Source organism: Centruroides vittatus, unplaced genomic scaffold, assembly GCF_030686945.1.
Source record: "Centruroides vittatus isolate TY-2023 unplaced genomic scaffold, ASM3068694v2 scaffold_3315, whole genome shotgun sequence".
In the NCBI taxonomy this organism is placed as follows: Eukaryota; Metazoa; Arthropoda; class Arachnida; order Scorpiones; family Buthidae; genus Centruroides; species Centruroides vittatus.
The window spans coordinates 4,347,981-4,366,324 of record NW_027122703.1 but is presented as its reverse complement, the minus strand read 5'-3'; the positions used below and the strand labels follow the sequence as shown (position 1 = coordinate 4,366,324).

At 30.3% G+C, this 18,344-nt stretch overlaps 3 protein-coding genes across 3 annotated transcripts in view; 1 reads left to right on the top strand and 2 right to left on the bottom strand.

The window, feature by feature from the left end:
- The window catches only part of LOC136988479 (stromal cell-derived factor 2), a 40,752-nt gene extending 26,331 nt beyond the window's left edge, over positions 1-14,421 (bottom strand). The window contains exons 1-2 of the mRNA XM_067286345.1: positions 14,242-14,421; positions 5,258-5,376 (exon numbers count right to left, since the gene is read on the bottom strand). Of these exons, the coding sequence (XP_067142446.1) occupies positions 5,258-5,376; positions 14,242-14,308 (186 nt within the window). The 5' untranslated portion in view covers positions 14,309-14,421. The remainder of the gene's footprint in view (positions 1-5,257; positions 5,377-14,241) is intronic.
- The window catches only part of LOC136988460 (NAD(P) transhydrogenase, mitochondrial-like), a 267,559-nt gene that overhangs the window by 139,536 nt on the left and 109,679 nt on the right, over positions 1-18,344 (bottom strand). The gene's annotated exons all lie outside the window — the stretch shown is intronic.
- Positions 14,499-18,344, top strand: part of Patronin (calmodulin-regulated spectrin-associated protein patronin) — a 74,453-nt gene continuing 70,607 nt past the window's right edge. The window contains 1 exon segment of the mRNA XM_067286346.1: positions 14,499-14,942. Coding sequence (XP_067142447.1) covers positions 14,865-14,942 — 78 coding nt within the window. The 5' untranslated portion in view covers positions 14,499-14,864.

Genomic DNA, 18,344 nt, shown 5'->3' with positions numbered 1-18,344 from the left:
TATAGATTAACAAAACAAGGAGCTTCCCAAAGCTTGATACTCTGCACATGCTGTAGGAATTTGCACGTGGGTTCTCCTTGCTTGTATCCTTGTGAAATACCGATCTTCGCAGCGCTTCAATATAATCACGCTGCATTAAGTCAAGTACACTTCTAGCTCGGCGTTAAGAGTGATTTTTATACAGCATTATTTTTAGCATTTGTATTTATTTAAGTGCAGTGGACAAAAGAAAGAAATAGATTTTATTTAATACTAACAGTAGAAACTCATGTTTTAGCAACGGAAAATCGTATAGAACCCAATACTTTCTGAAGTAAGTTGCTAAGCAAACTTCTTCCCAACCGCCTGCTATTCTTTAGCTTAAACGATGACATTTACTCGTTTTTGACTACCGTAGAAAAACCGAAAAAATAATTGTTGAGCGATAATAAATTTGATTTCTACTGTTATTATTAAATAAAACATTGTAGGACACTCGTTTCAAAGCTTGTATCTTTCTAGCACTCTGTAAAATTAAAGATCGAGCGAATCTCGTGCCAGGAAATACAAGATTTTAAACTAATATCCTATATATTAATAACTTCTGTAGAGACAATCTTTAGACAAAGACAAAAGTTTGGTTTTAAGTGGGCGCTTATATATTTGGCATGCACCATGGTTTTCTGCATTCTAACGGTGTCCTTCATTTTCCATTTAGACAAACTATAAAACTCTTCATGCACATGCGCATTCGAACAGCTGCGGTCAATCCGGCACCAAATTAAAAAATTAATTTGTAAATATTTAGCATCGAAAAACCGCTATTTTCACTTTAATCTAGCTTTTCGATATGCTTCTAGTCGAACTCAGTCAAAAAATTAATTTAATTATAATTTATTGAAGATTTTAATATTTTAATATTAGAAAGTAATTAGCATAAATTACATGGTGTCATGTCTCATCTTCGCTCCCGTTCAAGTTTATTGTCCTATACATGCGCCAATGTTTGTTTTTACTTCTGCTGGGGTTTTATTTCAACCTCGACCATTTGGTTACGCAAAGCGGGGAGACGGGCATCATGTGATCGCGTACCTGACTTACAAGTTTCCTTACCTCGAAAGAAACTTATACTTTTTCTTGATTTTAATTATTATTAATTAACTTTTTTGATGGATTCTTATATCGTTGTATTATCTAAAGTTGCAGATATAAATGCGTAAAACTTTATTTAAAAAATTGTTTTTCTTATATTTTAAAATTCAAAAATAAATTAAATATCGGAAATGCTAAACTATAAGTACAGTGTGTTTTACATTATCATTGCGAACAGATACAGCCAATTATTTTATAAACATATTTATTATTTCAATTTTTATAAATTATTTAATTTGATGCAACGTAATCAATTAATTACTGTGGCGCGTTAACATGGGCGTAGCCAGGAACGGGCATGGGTGGGCACACCCCCCAGTTAACCTGGTGCCCCTCCCCAGAAAATTACAGCTTCTACTAGGCCCCCCATAACAACGCGTTAATTAATATGGAGGCGAGACTCGATTCAATTACTTTTTCATTTCAGACATTAATTACAGTGTTATTTTAATGTAATTTTATACATAATGTATGTTTATTATAATTAATAAATCTATATAGGAATAATATCTGTGTCTAATAAAACAAAGCGATTATAAAAATGAAAAGTGTGCGTTCCATCTCGATCTTTTGTGAGCGAAATTTCATGATTTTAATTTTTAAAAAATGAGATTTTTATTTATAATTTCTGTAATTTGATCTATAAGAGCAAAAAACTAAACTTATCAAATATCAACTCTCTGTAAATAATTTCATCATTTGCTTATTAACGTCAGATTTGTTAAATTTCATGGGATTGTATATTTTTCAACTTGAGGGTAGTAGAAAGCTTTGTATATTTTCTCCCGTGAAAGTAATAGACTCTGCCGGTTCCCCACTGTGAAGGACAACAAACTGCTAAATGTTTAATTACATTGTTTTCATAAACTCTCTTCTCTGTCAGTTGTGGGTCGAATGACTAACAAATTGTTTTATTGTATTCAGGGGAATAGATTTGGAGACTAGTATTACCAGTAATGAATGCTGTAATTTTATTTTTAATCATTTAAAAAATATTGATAAAATTACCAAATAAATGATTGGGTCACAATTACTAGTGGTATTGCTATATAACAGACGTGGGCAAATGAGACTCCGAGAGCCGCATGCGGCTCTTTTTGAATTTTATGTGGCTCTTGCTGAAAGTGTTAATTTCTGCTTTTTATTATTATTTTTACAGTTTTATTTCCACAATTTTGTGAAAATATGTTTATTAAAAAAATTCAATACTTGTTCTATATTATATAATAAAATCCAGGTACAGAACTGCAGTACAGAATAAAAAAGTACAGAACTGCGGCTCCCATGCATTTTGCAAAACCTACATTTCGGCTCCCACTGAACTTTTGCTTGCCCACCCCTGCTATATAATGAACATGCAACCCACTGATTCTGCCAGAAGTTGTTTTTTTTCTTCTTTAATTACATTTTTTTTATGAAGAAATCAAAAAATGTACCTTGAAATAAATGGCATTTGAAATTTGGCATGTTATATGGAAACACATTCTGGTAGTTATGTTACTATTCCATTTGCTTTGCTGTGTAACGGTGGGAATTCTGTACGGGGCACATGAAAACTTAATGCGGGCCTGTTCTGGCTTAATGCAGTCTTACTGGTCACTTTTCTGGAGTATAAACTCAGCCTAACTATTTTCATATTTAATCTTATCAGTCCACTTAATAATCAATCTAATATCATATGCAATGTTATTGATACAAAATATGTGTTCGTTTGTGTGTTTTTTTAATAACGCCTGTTTTCGTTCATTTTAACACTATTAGCTTTTTTAGCTTTTTTTCAGTGTGAACTCTCTTTTCTCACTTTTTTTTATTGCCATGACTGCTTTATGCCCTGCTACTTAAATGATTGGTACAAAGTAATTTGTCACTAGAGGTAGACGTTAGATGTATATAAAGACGTTAGGTGCCATCTCTTAAAAGATGGCTCCTAACGTCTTTATATACTCATCAGGCATAGTGATGTTATTATTTGTTTATAATTAATTATTTTTAAAATATACAAAATATCTTGAAATCAAATGATATAATTATTTTTCATTTTTTAAAGTAATTTAATATGTTCTATAACCTCCAAAATCATATTAATAATGCTGTGTAAGATATATAAAAATTATCTTTGAATTACATAGAAATTTTCACGAATAGAAAAAATTTTTTAAAGTTTGCTGGAAACTGCATACAACAGCAGCAAAAACAACAACAAAATGCTTTAAATTGAGTTGAAAATTAAAAAAAAATGAACTAGATCAAACTTCTAACTAAAAGGTAATTTTCATTTTTTAAATAAAACATAATACAAAATATTATTGTAAATTTTTATAATAAGATTTTAAAAAGCTAAGATGGTTGATACTCTGATCACTTAATCTGATTCTTATTTTAGTAATGAAAAGTCCTGCTACCGAGAATGCCCTTTCCAATTCAATTGATGTGAGTGGAATCGCATTTAAGAGAAGACAGATGTGTTTTTTCACCTGTAGCCTGGAAGATTTCTAGTTCATTTTCGAGATTGTAGTACTTTTTTTGCTCTCTAGTATTCTTGATTTGTCTACCTGGGCTGCTTTAATAGAAACATCAAACTTATAGACAAATAATTCAGCAGTTCATTTGTCTTTAATAATCAGGTTTATGGAAAAAAAACTTCATAGTTGCAGACTTTGTACCTGGCCCAATTTGCACAACCTGGCATTATGCAGTTATTGAAGCTATTGGGCATGGTTAAAAATTAAGACAGCATAAGCACAATTACAGGTATTACAGGTTCTGACAAGTAAAGAATTTTCAGTCTTGCCATAAATAAGCTATGTATTGATTATTGATTATTTGTGACATGCGACAAGAAGGAAAAATTAGAAAAACTAATAGGTAGGTTTAAAATTAATATATACAAATGTATTCTGCCAGTTTATGAGTTAGTTATACTTTCTACTTGCAAAATTTCCACAACCTTAACACAAAATAAGAAGAAAGTGAACTTTTAAGAAATTTATGGGATTTCCCGGAATGAGAAGAATTTACCAGGTTAAAAAAACTATTGGGATCGGATCCTGTTTGAGAAATCCTACTTCCAATGAATACTATGATACGCTTCTTGTCTAGTCTTCTTAATGACTTGTGAGCACTAAGATTGGCCTTACTTTACCACCAGACTTATTACACCACCACAGGACATCAAATTAGATTTAGAAAAACACTATTTTATTTTCAGAATGCATTTCGGTGTGCACTACCCTTCTTTTTATGTAAAATTTTTTTTGTTTTATGGCATGTTTAATCTTTTAATGTTCTAAACATTGAATCAACATGTTAAATGTAAGTCTACAGCCTTTTTTCATTTGTTTCAATTACGGTATTTTAAAATTGTTAACTTTTTAATTTTGTAGCAAAAAAGCTGATGAGGGACTCCGGGTCTGAAATGCATTCTGAAAATAAAATAGTGTTCTTCTAAGTCTAATTTGATGTTCTGTGATGGTGTAATAAGTCTAGTGGTAAAGTAAGGCCAATCTTGGTGCTCACAAGTCATGAAGACTCTTCCTTTAAATTATGATGATCGATTCACCTGCATTCTTTTTCAAACATATTTAACCTGATGATGATACCTAAAGTTATCAAAAACATTTATCAGTAAATATTTTTTGTTTATGCTGGAGTTTTTGGTTTTTTTTTTCATTTCTTTTATTTTAAACTTCTTAATCCATTACATCATCAACTGCTGTAAATACTCGGGCTATAAACGATGATGTAATGAATTAATATTATCGGGCTTGATGTGTGTTTATTTGTTTAAACTTCTTAAGAAGTTTTCTGCTTTGTTTAATCAAAGTATATGTTATAGTTAAAAAATACATATAATATTTAAATTGAAATATATTGCTATTTAATTATTAGCATACATTATAATTTACTAATGAAAATGGCACTTATCATCTTTAACATTCAAATCTTTTTTATTTAAGTGATTGGTAACCTAACCACCTATATTTAGGCTAATTATACAGTTTGACCAAATATCAGGCTTTTAGATATTAAAAAAATTTGACTGTTATTTTTTGTGTGTATAAAAATTTTCTTATTAATATAGAGCTTAATTTTAGTAATTTTATTCAATAAATATTTAACTATTTACCTGTTGTCCACTCCCTGAACCATATTTTATTTCATGAGAATGTAATCTTGCTTTGTAATTATTGTTTAATAACTTAATAACAGATCCACAAGTTACTTTTGAATAATTTACACCAGAATCTATAATGAAAAAAAAAAACATTATTTCATATATTAATTCCATACATTAAATTATAATCAAACATTAATTTCATAAATTATTAAAGGCTGTATTAATTATAAAAGAAAAAGATAATTAAAGTCATTTCCCTTTAAAATATTTTGATTACATTATATAATATCATATCTAATATATTTAAAAACTTTTTTGCATAGTTAATGTATTGTTTAATTTTTCTTCAAATCATAAATCTTATAATGGTAAAAAGAAATTATTCTTAAAGTTTAACATTTAACAGATTACAAATTAGTTTTAAAATGATATATGATGTGTATTATTACATAAAAGTAACAAATTTCTGCTACACCTATATCAATAAAATTTATACTTTAAATATTTTTAGATTGGTTTTTATGTTTTATTTGAAACATCTATATATTAATTGAAAGGTTTCACCTTGTCTGACTCATATGGAATAAATAGCTGGGACTAAAAATACAGTTCAGGTTTCAAAGCTCTTATGTTGTAGATGATGCCAGTGAACAGAGATTTGAGAAATATGCAATTGTTCATGAGTGATGGAATGGCAGATATACAATGTTAAGTCTAGGGGAAGCCAAGTGACAAACATGTCAGACACTCACGTACCATCTAACAATTTAAGTTACCATCCAATTTGTTACTTAATGCTAACTGATGGCTTTCTTGATAAATCTACCAACTAAATGCAGAATGAACTTGAACATACAACTGTTGGTATGTTAAGAGTTTTATAACAGCCAACAAGATTGCTATGAGGTGGACTGACACTACCCTTACTGTTAATCTGAAACCCTGTCAGATGAAGTTGGTTGGCCTGGGATCTGGATGCAAAATTGAAAGATGCCATTGAGAGAGAGGACTGGTAGGAGGAGCCTCATGGTACAGAGAACACACACACTAAGCACCTGCAAATGACTCAGAAAACACTTGCTGTACTGATGATTTTTGTGTAGAATTCCAAATTTTAAATGATTTCAGTGTATTTTAATTGAATAAAGCCATTGATTTTTACAGGTTCCTCCTATTATATTATTATTTAAAAACATATACAGTAGATTTAATGTTAAAACTGCTATCTTATATTAGGTTGATTTCTTATTTAACATATAAACTAAACAACTGAATATTGTATTTTAAAATAAATTACAAATTTCAGTTAAAAATAGATAATGTTAACTTTATATACAATTACATTATTAAACAGTTATATCATTTTTCAGAAAACAACAATATATCAGATTTAGTATTAATTGTTGGAAACTGTCTTATGATGTTATAAAACTTCAATAAGTAAAAAAAACAACTTAAAATTTAGAGAGAAAAATGTACTTTTTTTTGCTAGCACTTTAGTTAATACAGTCACTGGCATTTGAAATACTTAAGGTCAATATTTTGAATGTTAATTGTTTATTAGTAATTTAATATTTGAGCATAAAATACGATTAAAAATAACAGCTTTCAGGTTAAGGATAAGAATTCCATTGAAAGACATGTTTATGATATATTGATATCTTATAAGACTAAATTAGGCATATTATTGAAAGAAATGGGTTTAGATCCTATCTGGAATCGAACATTTTTCTTTGCTCTCTCTCTTTTTTGAGACATTTGAAATATAATAATAAATTAACCTAAATCTTATTTTAACAAGAAATTGTGTTATTTCTTATTAAAATTTTTCTAATGAACTTCTACAAATGTGTTATGACATTTTTACTGTTTTACATTTCTTTATTATTTTTTAAAAAGTTTCTTTTGTAAGTGATATTCCCAAGTCATATGGGCAGCCAATGCTGCACAAAGAGAATAGAACCATATCACATTATTCACAAGTAAATGCATTAGAATATCCAAGTTAATAAACATAAAAGCTAGAAGGAAGCTGCTTGATGTTCAGAAATAGTATATCTGACCTCTAGTTATGATCAATCTCAAGATGGTAAAAAACTCTATTAAGCATTAATATATCTAAAATTTTGGCAACACTTGACAAGTGAAAAGCTGTATAGATTCCTAGAATCCACAATATAATTATTTTTACATTTGGAAATCTTAGAAGTAAGATCATGTTTCATTCCTAAATGGAACAATACTGTAAAAAGTTACAAAATCTTATGATCTATCTAGAATGAAATTTGAAACTATGATATCAGTTGTTATACCTCTACATCAAGAATAATGTTGCATATTAAACAGATAGACTTATTCAGAAAATGTTTATAGAGAATTTAATGTAGTAATCATAATTAGAAAATAATAGGTAAGAGAAATTAAATATTTGAAACAAAACTATGCAATCTAAAATATTGAAATTGTAAAGATAGAGGTGCCGTATTTGTGGTGTACCTAACAGAGACAATTTATAATCTAGATTGTGTTACTTTCAGTTCAATGGTAATATATACAACAACCCAAGGTGTGCCAACGGTTCCCCCCTGTCACCCATTTTAGCAGAGATTGTCATGAGGAACATAGAGTTTCACATTTTCCATGCCCCTTTAACAATCCACTATCCTATCTTGTATCTACGGTATGTAGATGACATATTACTTGCATGGGACGGTTCTGCAGAAGAATTAGACAAGTTTATCCAAATGTTAACATCTATTTATCCTACCATCAGGTTCACTGTGGAAGAGGAACAAAATGCCAAAATCTCTTTTCTAGATCTTGAAATTTATAGATCTCCCGACCTCAGTTTTTCAGTGTACCACAAAAATAACAACTTACCATATATTATCCCTGCAGCCGCCTTCCAACCTACAAATTTTGTAAATTCTGCCATTACTTCTCTCATTCGGAGAGCGCTCCTCTTACCATCCACCCAAACATTAATAAATAAAGAATTACAATTTATCAACAAGGTGGTACGTAATGCTGGGTATTCTACCTCCATAAAAATTCAAACCAGATTTCTTTATCTCCTTAACTGGGTCAAGAATAAATTATTTCCAAAATCCTTCCTCTGCAACAAAGAACAACTCACTCTAGTACAGCCTCCGATACCGTATTTCGGCCATTTATCCCTAAAAATAGCACACATATTTAGAAAACGGGGTTTTCTTTTGCCCATAGTCCCTCAACCAACCTTAAGTCGTATGTTGTGCAACGATGGAGATTTTCTCACGTTAAATGAGAAATCCGGAGTTTACAAAATCTTAATAAAGCACACATTATCAGGGAAAGAAATTACTTACATAAGAGCAACCACAAGAATGCTACACACCCGCATTCTTGAACACCAAGAAGATGTCAGAAACAATAAACCAACAAAAGAATTAGCTAAAAAAGTATCAAATCAAGATTTTCTTCCACTTTGGGGGGGGACACAAAATTGCTAAAACATTGCAATGATCGAAGAGAGGTATTCATATGGGAGAGCCTTTACATAGCCACCTTAACACAGTGTAATGCACCAACATTAGAAATTCCGCAATTATGGGTAACTTTATTTACACAATCTAGATTATAAATTGTCTCTGTTAGGTACACCACAAATACGGCACCTCTATCTTTATTTTATATTAGAGTAGCATGTTATATCAGCCTGCTTTTACATTTTAATTGAAATTGTAAAAGAAGAGGATACAGGTCAAATTTTAATACAACAAATTCCACGATAAAAGTTTTGTTAGGGTTAACTTGATAAATTTTATAAAACTTCTCTCTTTTAATGAAATCAATAATCCAGTATAACAATTATTATTTTATTATGTTTAACACTTCCGCACTATAAATACTACTTTGGTAAAATTAATCTAAGTTTGGACTCAATTACATATTGGGTCATATAGTAAATACAATTTACAATTAAGTAATAGCACACTTAGCAAAAATATTTTTATTGTTATTGCTGTTTATTTCAATTATTATAAAGTTAATTTTAAGTGTACATTACAATTAAAATGAACAAAAAAAATTAAGGCCAATTTATGTTAAAAGAAAAAAAATTTGTGATTTTGGAGAAAATAGGTGCCAGGAAGAAGAAAAACTAGAAATGAGTTGCACAACATTCCTGGCTGATATAAGATTTTATGTAAAAAATAACTTTTATATTATTAATAATAATAAAATTGTGTGTGGTGGCATCTGTTATAATGAACTTTTTATGTTATTGGGCTGCAATTTTCAAAAATTGTAGACCTATAAATTCTAACTGGTGTCCATCCTTCCTTAATTTCCAGAACAGAGTTAGATGAAAGTTGAGACCAGATATGGAAAGCTTAGGGGCAAGAGGTCCCAATTAACTATATACAAGCTTCCTGTTGGACTGGAAGTCATATTATTTCAATTCAAAAAACTCTCCTGAATGGAGTTAAATAGATGACTGGTATAATTCCATTGTTAACAGGGAAAGTCTGATGTACAGAGGCAAGACACTACTAAAATTGGGAGCATTGTGACAAAAAATTGCAGCCCACATTGTGATGATGTCACAATAAATAATTGTTTGTTCATTATAAAATGACAAAAAGTTTAATTTTGAGTGATGGCTTTTATACAAAATTTTAAATGCTAATAACAAGTAAAATCTTTAATATAAAGCTAAAATTAGCAATATTTGCTGGATATAATCACTTACTTTGGTATCACTAAAAAGGTGGTACCAAAATAAATTTGTAACACTTTTTAAAAAACAAACACTTATACAGAAGACTACAAGAAGACTATTATTTGTATAAGTCTTTAATATTTTGTATTTTTTACAATTTGTTTTAAAAAATATATACTGTCTTGGATTTTTTAGAATTTTTTTCTTTATTGGGACCTTGAATAAGTTCTCGCTGTTTTTTCGTAAAAATTAATGCTTTATTAAAAAAAAAATCATAAAAAAACATGTCACTGAAAGTATTGTCCATCACTAGCCACTACTTTCTCCCATCGTTCTGGCAGCATTTGAATTCCACGTCAGAAAAATGATACGTCTTTTGAGGCTATCCAAGAATCAACCCAATTTTTGGCATCTTCATAAGAATGGAAGTGCTGCTCAGCCAGGCCATGTGCCATCGATCGGAACAAGTGATAATCGGAAGGGGCAATGTCTGGTGAATACGGTGGGTGGGGTAGGACTTCCCATTTAAGTGTTTCCAAGTAGGTTTTCACCGGTTGTGCAACATGTGGCCGAGCATTGTCATGTTGCAAAATCACTTTGTCATGTCTCTGCTCGTACAGTGGCCGTTTTTCTTTTAATGCTTGGCTCAAACACATCAATTGTAGTCGATAGCGATCTCCTGTGATGGTTTCATTCGGTTTGAGCAGCTCATAATAAACTACACATAGCTGATCCCATCAAATGCAGAGCAGAAGCTTTGAGCCATGGATATTCGGCTTTGCTGATGATGTTGATGCATGGCCAGGCTTACCCCACGATTTTCTACGCTTAGGATTATCGTAGTGAATCCACTTTTCATCTCCAGTCATGATACGATGCAGAAAACCTTTCCTTTTCTGCCGTTGAAGCAGCTGTTCACACGTGAAAAGACGCCGTTCGACGTCTCTCGGCTTCAATTCGTACGGCACCCAATGTCCTTGCTTTTGAATCATTCCTAATCCTTTCAAACGTTTTGAAACTGTTGTATGATCAACTCCTAATGATTCTGCAAGTTCAGCTAGCGTCTGACATGAGTCTTCATGAAGTAATGCCTCCAATTCCTCGTCTTCAAACTTTTTCGGTGCGCCAGAACGTTTTTTATCTTCAATGTCAAAATCATTGTTTTTGAAGCGTCTAAACCAATCTCTGCATGTTGTTTCCGACAGAGCATGGTCACCGTAAGTCTCAACAAGAATTCTCAGCTGCAGATTTTTTTGAATAAAATAGTGCAATAAAATTCCCCGCAAATACTCTTTTTTTTGGCACAAAATGCGACATTTTTAACACCACGAGAAAAAAAGTTGTTAACACTTCGGCGAAATGACATATACTGATTTTCAAGGTCGCTTATTGTACTTCCTTACAGATGCGTCACCATCTAAAAATACACGCACACAGTTCTAGTAACGCCACCTGCTGTAAAACAGCGAGAACTTATTCAAGGTCCCAATACAAATTTGTAAGCCCTTTTTAGTGGTTACCAAAATAAGTAAAATCTTCATTAATTCCAATCTCTCCTGAGATATGACACCTCTATCTCCCCACCCTTTCAACCTTTAACCATCAAAGTTTAACATCTTCAATGCCCCTTATGGGGCATTTATACACAAGCTACCATGCCATATTTCATTTCTTAATGTTTATCCTATCCTGAGATATGAAATGAAATAGATATCAACACATACATCTACAGAATTCCCTCCCCCTCCTTTTTTTTACTTTTTTTGGTTCAAGAAGTCTGAATATCTGTAAATTTACAAAGAATGACACAATTCCAATACTTTCCCAATACATGACAGCTGGGAAAGTAAAAGGCATTAAAGAGGAAAAAAAAACACAAAAATTTGCTTATTATAATTACAGTTATTGTTATCAGTTTTTTAATGTATCAGAATTGGCAGTTCCCAAAATATGTAAGTCAACATACTGTATATTTATAAAACTTCACTTATTGTAAACGAAATTTCCATTAGTACTATTATCTTTGAGTAATTACATAATCTTTTAAGCTGTCTTTTTGCACTACTAGCCTCAATTTGTGGACAGTAATGTTTAATTGTTATCAGTTATCATTCTCAGTCTTAAGTTAAATCTTTTAATCATTATTTGCTCACAGTATTATTGTTAAAATTGCTGGCATTTCTTTCTTCTGTTAGCTGTTGTTGTATAAATCATTCATTGTTGTTTGCCTGTTGTACAAAAACAACAGGCAAAACAACAATGAATGGTTTATTAATACATAAATGCATAGCTGAAAAGAATTTGTTAGAATAGTTAAATCTTCTAAATCAGTGTCAATAAAACTAGTTTTCACCAATTATAGTCTTAATTGTATCCCACTTAATGTTATCAGTTATCATATTCAGTGTAAGTCAGTACCAATGTCAGTATTTGAACCTATCTCAAAGTGATTACAATAAGCAGATTCTAACGCAATCATTTTGGGATAGGCTCAAATACTGACATTGGTACTGACTTACACTGAATATGATAACTGACTGATAACATTAAGTGAGATACAATTAAAACTATAATTGGTGAAAACTGTAGTATTATTGACACTGATTTAGAAGATTTATAAATTGTTAATTGAACATTAATAATAATAATAATATATATATAAATATATTTCTGGGCAATATAAACTCCAAAGATGCAAGATGCAAGCATCCTTTAGAGCAGGGATGGGCAACCTGCGGCCCTCGGGCCGCATGCGGCCCGCAGTAATATTTTTTGCGGCCCGCGCGGCATAAAATATGAAAAAATATATCAATTTCCCAGCTTAATGAGATATTCGACAAAAATTCAAACGTTATTTTCTACAACTTATATTTGTGAAAAGTCTTTTCGCAATGAATTTAGTAAAAATTAAAACAAGAAACCGGCTAACAGACACATCGAAACTAATTTAAAACTAGCAGTGACTGATATTTAACCAAATATTTCCGATATATTACGTTTAGATCGGTGCCAGAAGCTATATTAAGTATACCTATGCTAATTTATAATTATATATGAATAAAGAATTGTGATTTACCGACAGTTCCCCCATCTTTTCTTTTGTGTGCGGCCCGCGTCAGTTGAAAAGTTTTGAAATGCGGCCCTTACGTATAAAAAGGTTGCCCATCCCTGCTTTAGAGCAGGGGTCACCAAACTACAGCCCGTGAGGTCAGTTCAACCCGTTGCCCACTGTGACACAAATGAGCTAAAATGTAACTATTTATATGGAAATAGCATGGATTGTAGATAAACTTACTACAATGTAAAAAAATTAAAATAAGTGTAAGTAAAAATGCCAAAACTGGTCCAATCTGATTTTTTCATCTGGCAGTAACATAATTTTTAGATAAATCAGTGAAATAAAAAATTTGGCAACTGGATGTCAGAGTATTTTTTGTATAAGTACCTTCAATGAAGGAAAGCGACTACCAGCTTGCTGCAGCCATCATGTTTGTGTATTGGTAAATAAATGTTAGTTGTCTTTATTTTTTGTGTATACAATGTGCTGTATTGAACAAAATGGTTATACGGTCCGTGCTCGTCATTCTCTCAGTTATCTGGCCCACTGTGAAAATAAGTTTGGTGACCCCCACTTTAGAGGAAACTGACATCGATAAAGACAAGTTATGGCAGAAGCCCAAATTTGACTAATTTCACAGACTTATTACACCCATAGGATAGTCACAACTACTGTACGAGTCTGTAATATTAGCCAAATTTGGGCTTATGTCAGAATTATTATTCCAGACTAAAAGCAAAGACTTTTACATGAAAGACATAAATATTATCATAAAATACAAATCACAAGAATTAAATACACAATCAATAAAATTTTAAGGTAGAAATATACATAAATTATCCTTATGATTTTAAATCAACCCAAACAAAGCAAATGAATTTAAATAACAGAAATGAAACTGATCTACTGTTCCCTATATTAAATTTATGCAAAAACTATTGTAGACATTTGGCACTCTTCATTTACACTTACTAAATTTAGGTTATTTTGTAAATATTAATGTTTACTTTCGTTCATTCATTTCAACAAAGACAAGAATTCATAGTAAATATTCAGCTGCTATTAAATACTTCAGACTTTAACAACTTTTACCGTAATTTGTTATTAATTTTAATATAATTGTATGAAATCATTTTAAAACTTATTATTTTGAACAATTAGAAATATTTTGATTCTATACCGAATATTTGTTAATCTTACGTACTGTACAACGTAATTAATTGTTATACCTACCATATTCATAAGACAACTTTAAAATATTAAAAATAAAAGTTAAAAGAAAGACCGACGACGGCCACATTTCAATTTCTACAGAACGGAAGAATGACTCTAACTTCCGTCACGGAATAAAACATATGGAATTCCGGACTCTTATCATTGGCGAATTCAAATCACGTGATAAAAAATCATCCATTTCATGTAATTATTATATTCAAAAAATAACCAATCACGTACGAAACTTTCTTCCTCGTTAAATCGCGCCCTCACGCGGTGGTAATCCGTCGCGCCATCTGTTGATGTTTGTCGGTATTAAACCTAAAGGACCGGCGGTTTACGTGCGAGAACGACTCCACAATAAAGATTAATTCGATAGTTTTAAATGCAAAGGGTACGAGATGGAATGAATAGATATATCTACGGGAAATCAATGGACGTCTGAGTCAATCAAATATTTATTTAATTCGATAGTGGATTGAATTATCTTTCGGCAGTTAGGCCTAAAGTGTTGCTGATAGGCTTAACATCATCTCACTTTAGATCGTTTGAGCGAAAAGGATATTCATGATCTGATACTTAAGTGTTCGTATTACAATTCTTGCTTACCCTTCTACGCCCTACTGTTTTACAGGGTGATTATGGATGAAAGATCGTTCGAAGACAGCGAGTTAGATATACCAGCTGTATTACCATTCAAATCTTATAACGAGATCAAGGTAAGTCAGAATAACACGGATTCCATTTATTTCTTCCAAGTATTTGTAAAAATAAATTATAAATGAGTAACCAGACTCATTCACAAGGTTTCTACCGACACAATTATATATAAGTGGATAATCAGGTATAAATAAATTGAACAGAATTAAAGTTGAAATGTTTCTCTTCTCCATTTCAATTGGTAAAGGTGTAGCTTGTTGAATAATATCTTTATTATGAATCATTATTTATGATATAATGGTGTTGCAAGAGAATAAACCAATGTAATTATTATTATTTTTTAGTCTAACACTTAATGATTTCTTATGATGTGGTACGAATATAATTATTAAATATTTAATAACTATTTAATTTCTGATATATATTTTTTGAGTATTCTATTGAAAAAAATGGTATAAGATTTTATGAGATAAATAAATTTGGGTCATAATATCCCATTTTTAACCATCTGAGTCATCTTTGAAATTCCTAAGTTGCCAAATTTGATTCTGTATGTATTTATAATGTTAATGAAAACAAAGCACTGCTTTTAAATATTTGAATGAAAATTATTTTGGGGTAGTTTGCTTTTTGGTTTAAAAGTTTACTTTAATACGATAATGATAAATTAATTATCTCTTGAGGTAAAAAATTTCTGTAAAAAATATGAGATACCATTTAAATAACTTGAAAATAATATAATTGTGGGATGATAAACTTATACAAATTAATAGAGATTAAGATCAATCATTATATCTTGTAATTACTCTTTGGTAGTATTTGCTATTCCTGTTTAATATCAAATAGTTAATGTAATAAAATTTTTTATTTATTAAGTAAAATGGTACTGCTATATCTTTTGAAAGTTTTTCACGTATTTCGTACATTTATTTTATCGGTTGTTTTAATTTAATTTAGTAAAGGTCTATTTAATTAATAGATTGTTGTCCGTGTCTGGTTATTAAGACAATATGATAAATAATAATGTTTTTATTGTAGGAATGGTTTGTTCAGTTTGAAATATAGTGATATAAAATTTTTTGCTATATTTTGTCACAATAAAGCCATCATGAATGTATTTTCTCTTTCTTGTGCAATTACAACTGATTCAACAGTATACATTGTAGGTATACCATTATGGTTATTGTATATTTGTAATGTGCAATGTTTCATCTTACATTAGTGACATAGAATTTTAACTTCCAACTGATTGAAAAAAATATGATTTTAATTTTAGATCAAAATTTTGTTTTGACATTTTATATTAAAGGACCAAGTGATTTACTTTTAAGCATTTTAATATTGCTTCTTTCTATAAAAATGATGAAAATATAATACCAAACAGGATGACAACGATAATGGGAAGAGCATTTACTGTGTACATGGAATCTGTTTTTTCAATTTAACTGTTCTTTTTTGACTCTCCAAACTTTCTTAACTAGCTTCCTGAATGGCATGCTCAAACTATTAATTGAAAAGACTTTTTAGAATATTTTAGAATAATTTCTTCGGGTACAATAAAAAAAAAAAGGATTATGCCTTAAAGAAATACAAAATTTTGAAATCTCAATAATAGAAAATATATATGTAATATAAATGTATTCTCTTGTTATGTTAATATGTACAGTATAAGTAAATAAATAATGTGTGTGTGTGTATATATATATATAATATATAAGCATGCTTATGTATTTGTGCATGTTACAGATCAGTGATGGCAAACTTTTCTGAAGGTGGGTCAAAATTGAATTCAAAGTTTATCAAACCCAAATTATGGGTCAAATGTTTAATTTGTCTATCTTGAATCTTATGGAAATGTGAAAAAAAATTGAGATACATAGATTCCTACATAGTAAACAGTAATACATTTGATTTGAGGTATTAATAAAACAATATAAAACATTTTTTGACATACCTTAACACAAATAGTTTCTGATGCCCAACTTTCTTCAACCAATAATACTCAAGCCAAACTCATAGTTAATCAGAGAAAAGTAACATTAATTGCAACTATAGTATGTACTCTTATTTCAAGAGATGTTTCTTGACTACAATTTATGCTATTAAAATGTACTCACTGAGCTCTGAATTTGTAATTGAATTTCAGTTCATAATTTGAGATAAACATGGAATATATATTGAATTTATGCTGAAAATGCAAGAGAAAATAAATTTAGAGATAAACATGTTTGAGATAGATAAGCTCAACTGTAATTATAAAATAACAGAGAAATATAAAATTTTCTTACAAATTTTAAGTTATTAATTTATATGACAAAAATAACAATAGAATGTATATTAATGTGAATATACTAAAAACAAATATTTTGGTTGAAATTTGTTTAAACATATTCTGTTTAATAATTATTTAAAATATTTTGTTGTTTATTTAATAATTTTTCTATCTGAAGTTCATAATTAGTGATCTTTAAGACTTTACACAACAGATTTAGGACCCTGTTTTTACACTACATATGCAAAATTTTGAAATCTCAATTTTTTTTTTATAATTTATAAGAACCTAGTATTTTGTAAACATTCAATGTGATTTCCTTAAAATTGCTTCATGGGTCATAGTTTGCCATCACTATTATAGATCTTGTACTATGATCTAATTCAGCGGTTTCCAACCTTTTTTCATTAGCATACCCCGTGACATGTCATTTCTCTAGATTGTACCCCTCATTTAAGAAATTTAGTGAGTAACCATATTGTTAATTTTACATGTTGTAACTAGTGATGCCACAAATATTCGGCTACTATTCGGTATTCGGCCTATTTGGCTACTTTTTTTAATATTCGGTATTCAGCCAAATACCGAATACCAAATCATGGGAAAAAATGCACATATTACTCAAAAATGTATTTATTTTAATCACAAATTATTACATTTAATACTTAAAATCTATCAGTGGTAAGTTGTGATGAATGAAAACAATTTTTTCAGCATTTGTTGATAGCAAACGATTGCGCTTTTCCTCATAAATTATACCCGCTTCTGAAAATAGCTTCTCACTTATATACACTACTGCCAGGAGACGATAGATAGATCTTAGCGATTTCTGTCAGGCTTGGATACTGTTTTGCATTTGCTGACCACCACTTGTAAAGGTCTGTCGTCCAATCTAGGTGAACAGTTTTCATATAAAAATCAATCTCATTTGCAATAGCACTTTTCTTCTCCACATCCTCATCATTTTGCATATTTTCTGTAGTGATTTCCTCAAAACAGTTCCAGAAACTGTTGTGTATTTCAGTGGTTGTATCATTTTCATTGATATTTCTTTTCTTACGAAGTGGAGAAGAATCATTATTGGTATTAGTAGACTCATCACAACTAATTTTCAGAGCTTCTAAAAGATCTTTTTGTTTTGCTCTTTGCATTTGAACTAATCCCAGGAAACTGGTTTTGAAACGCGGGT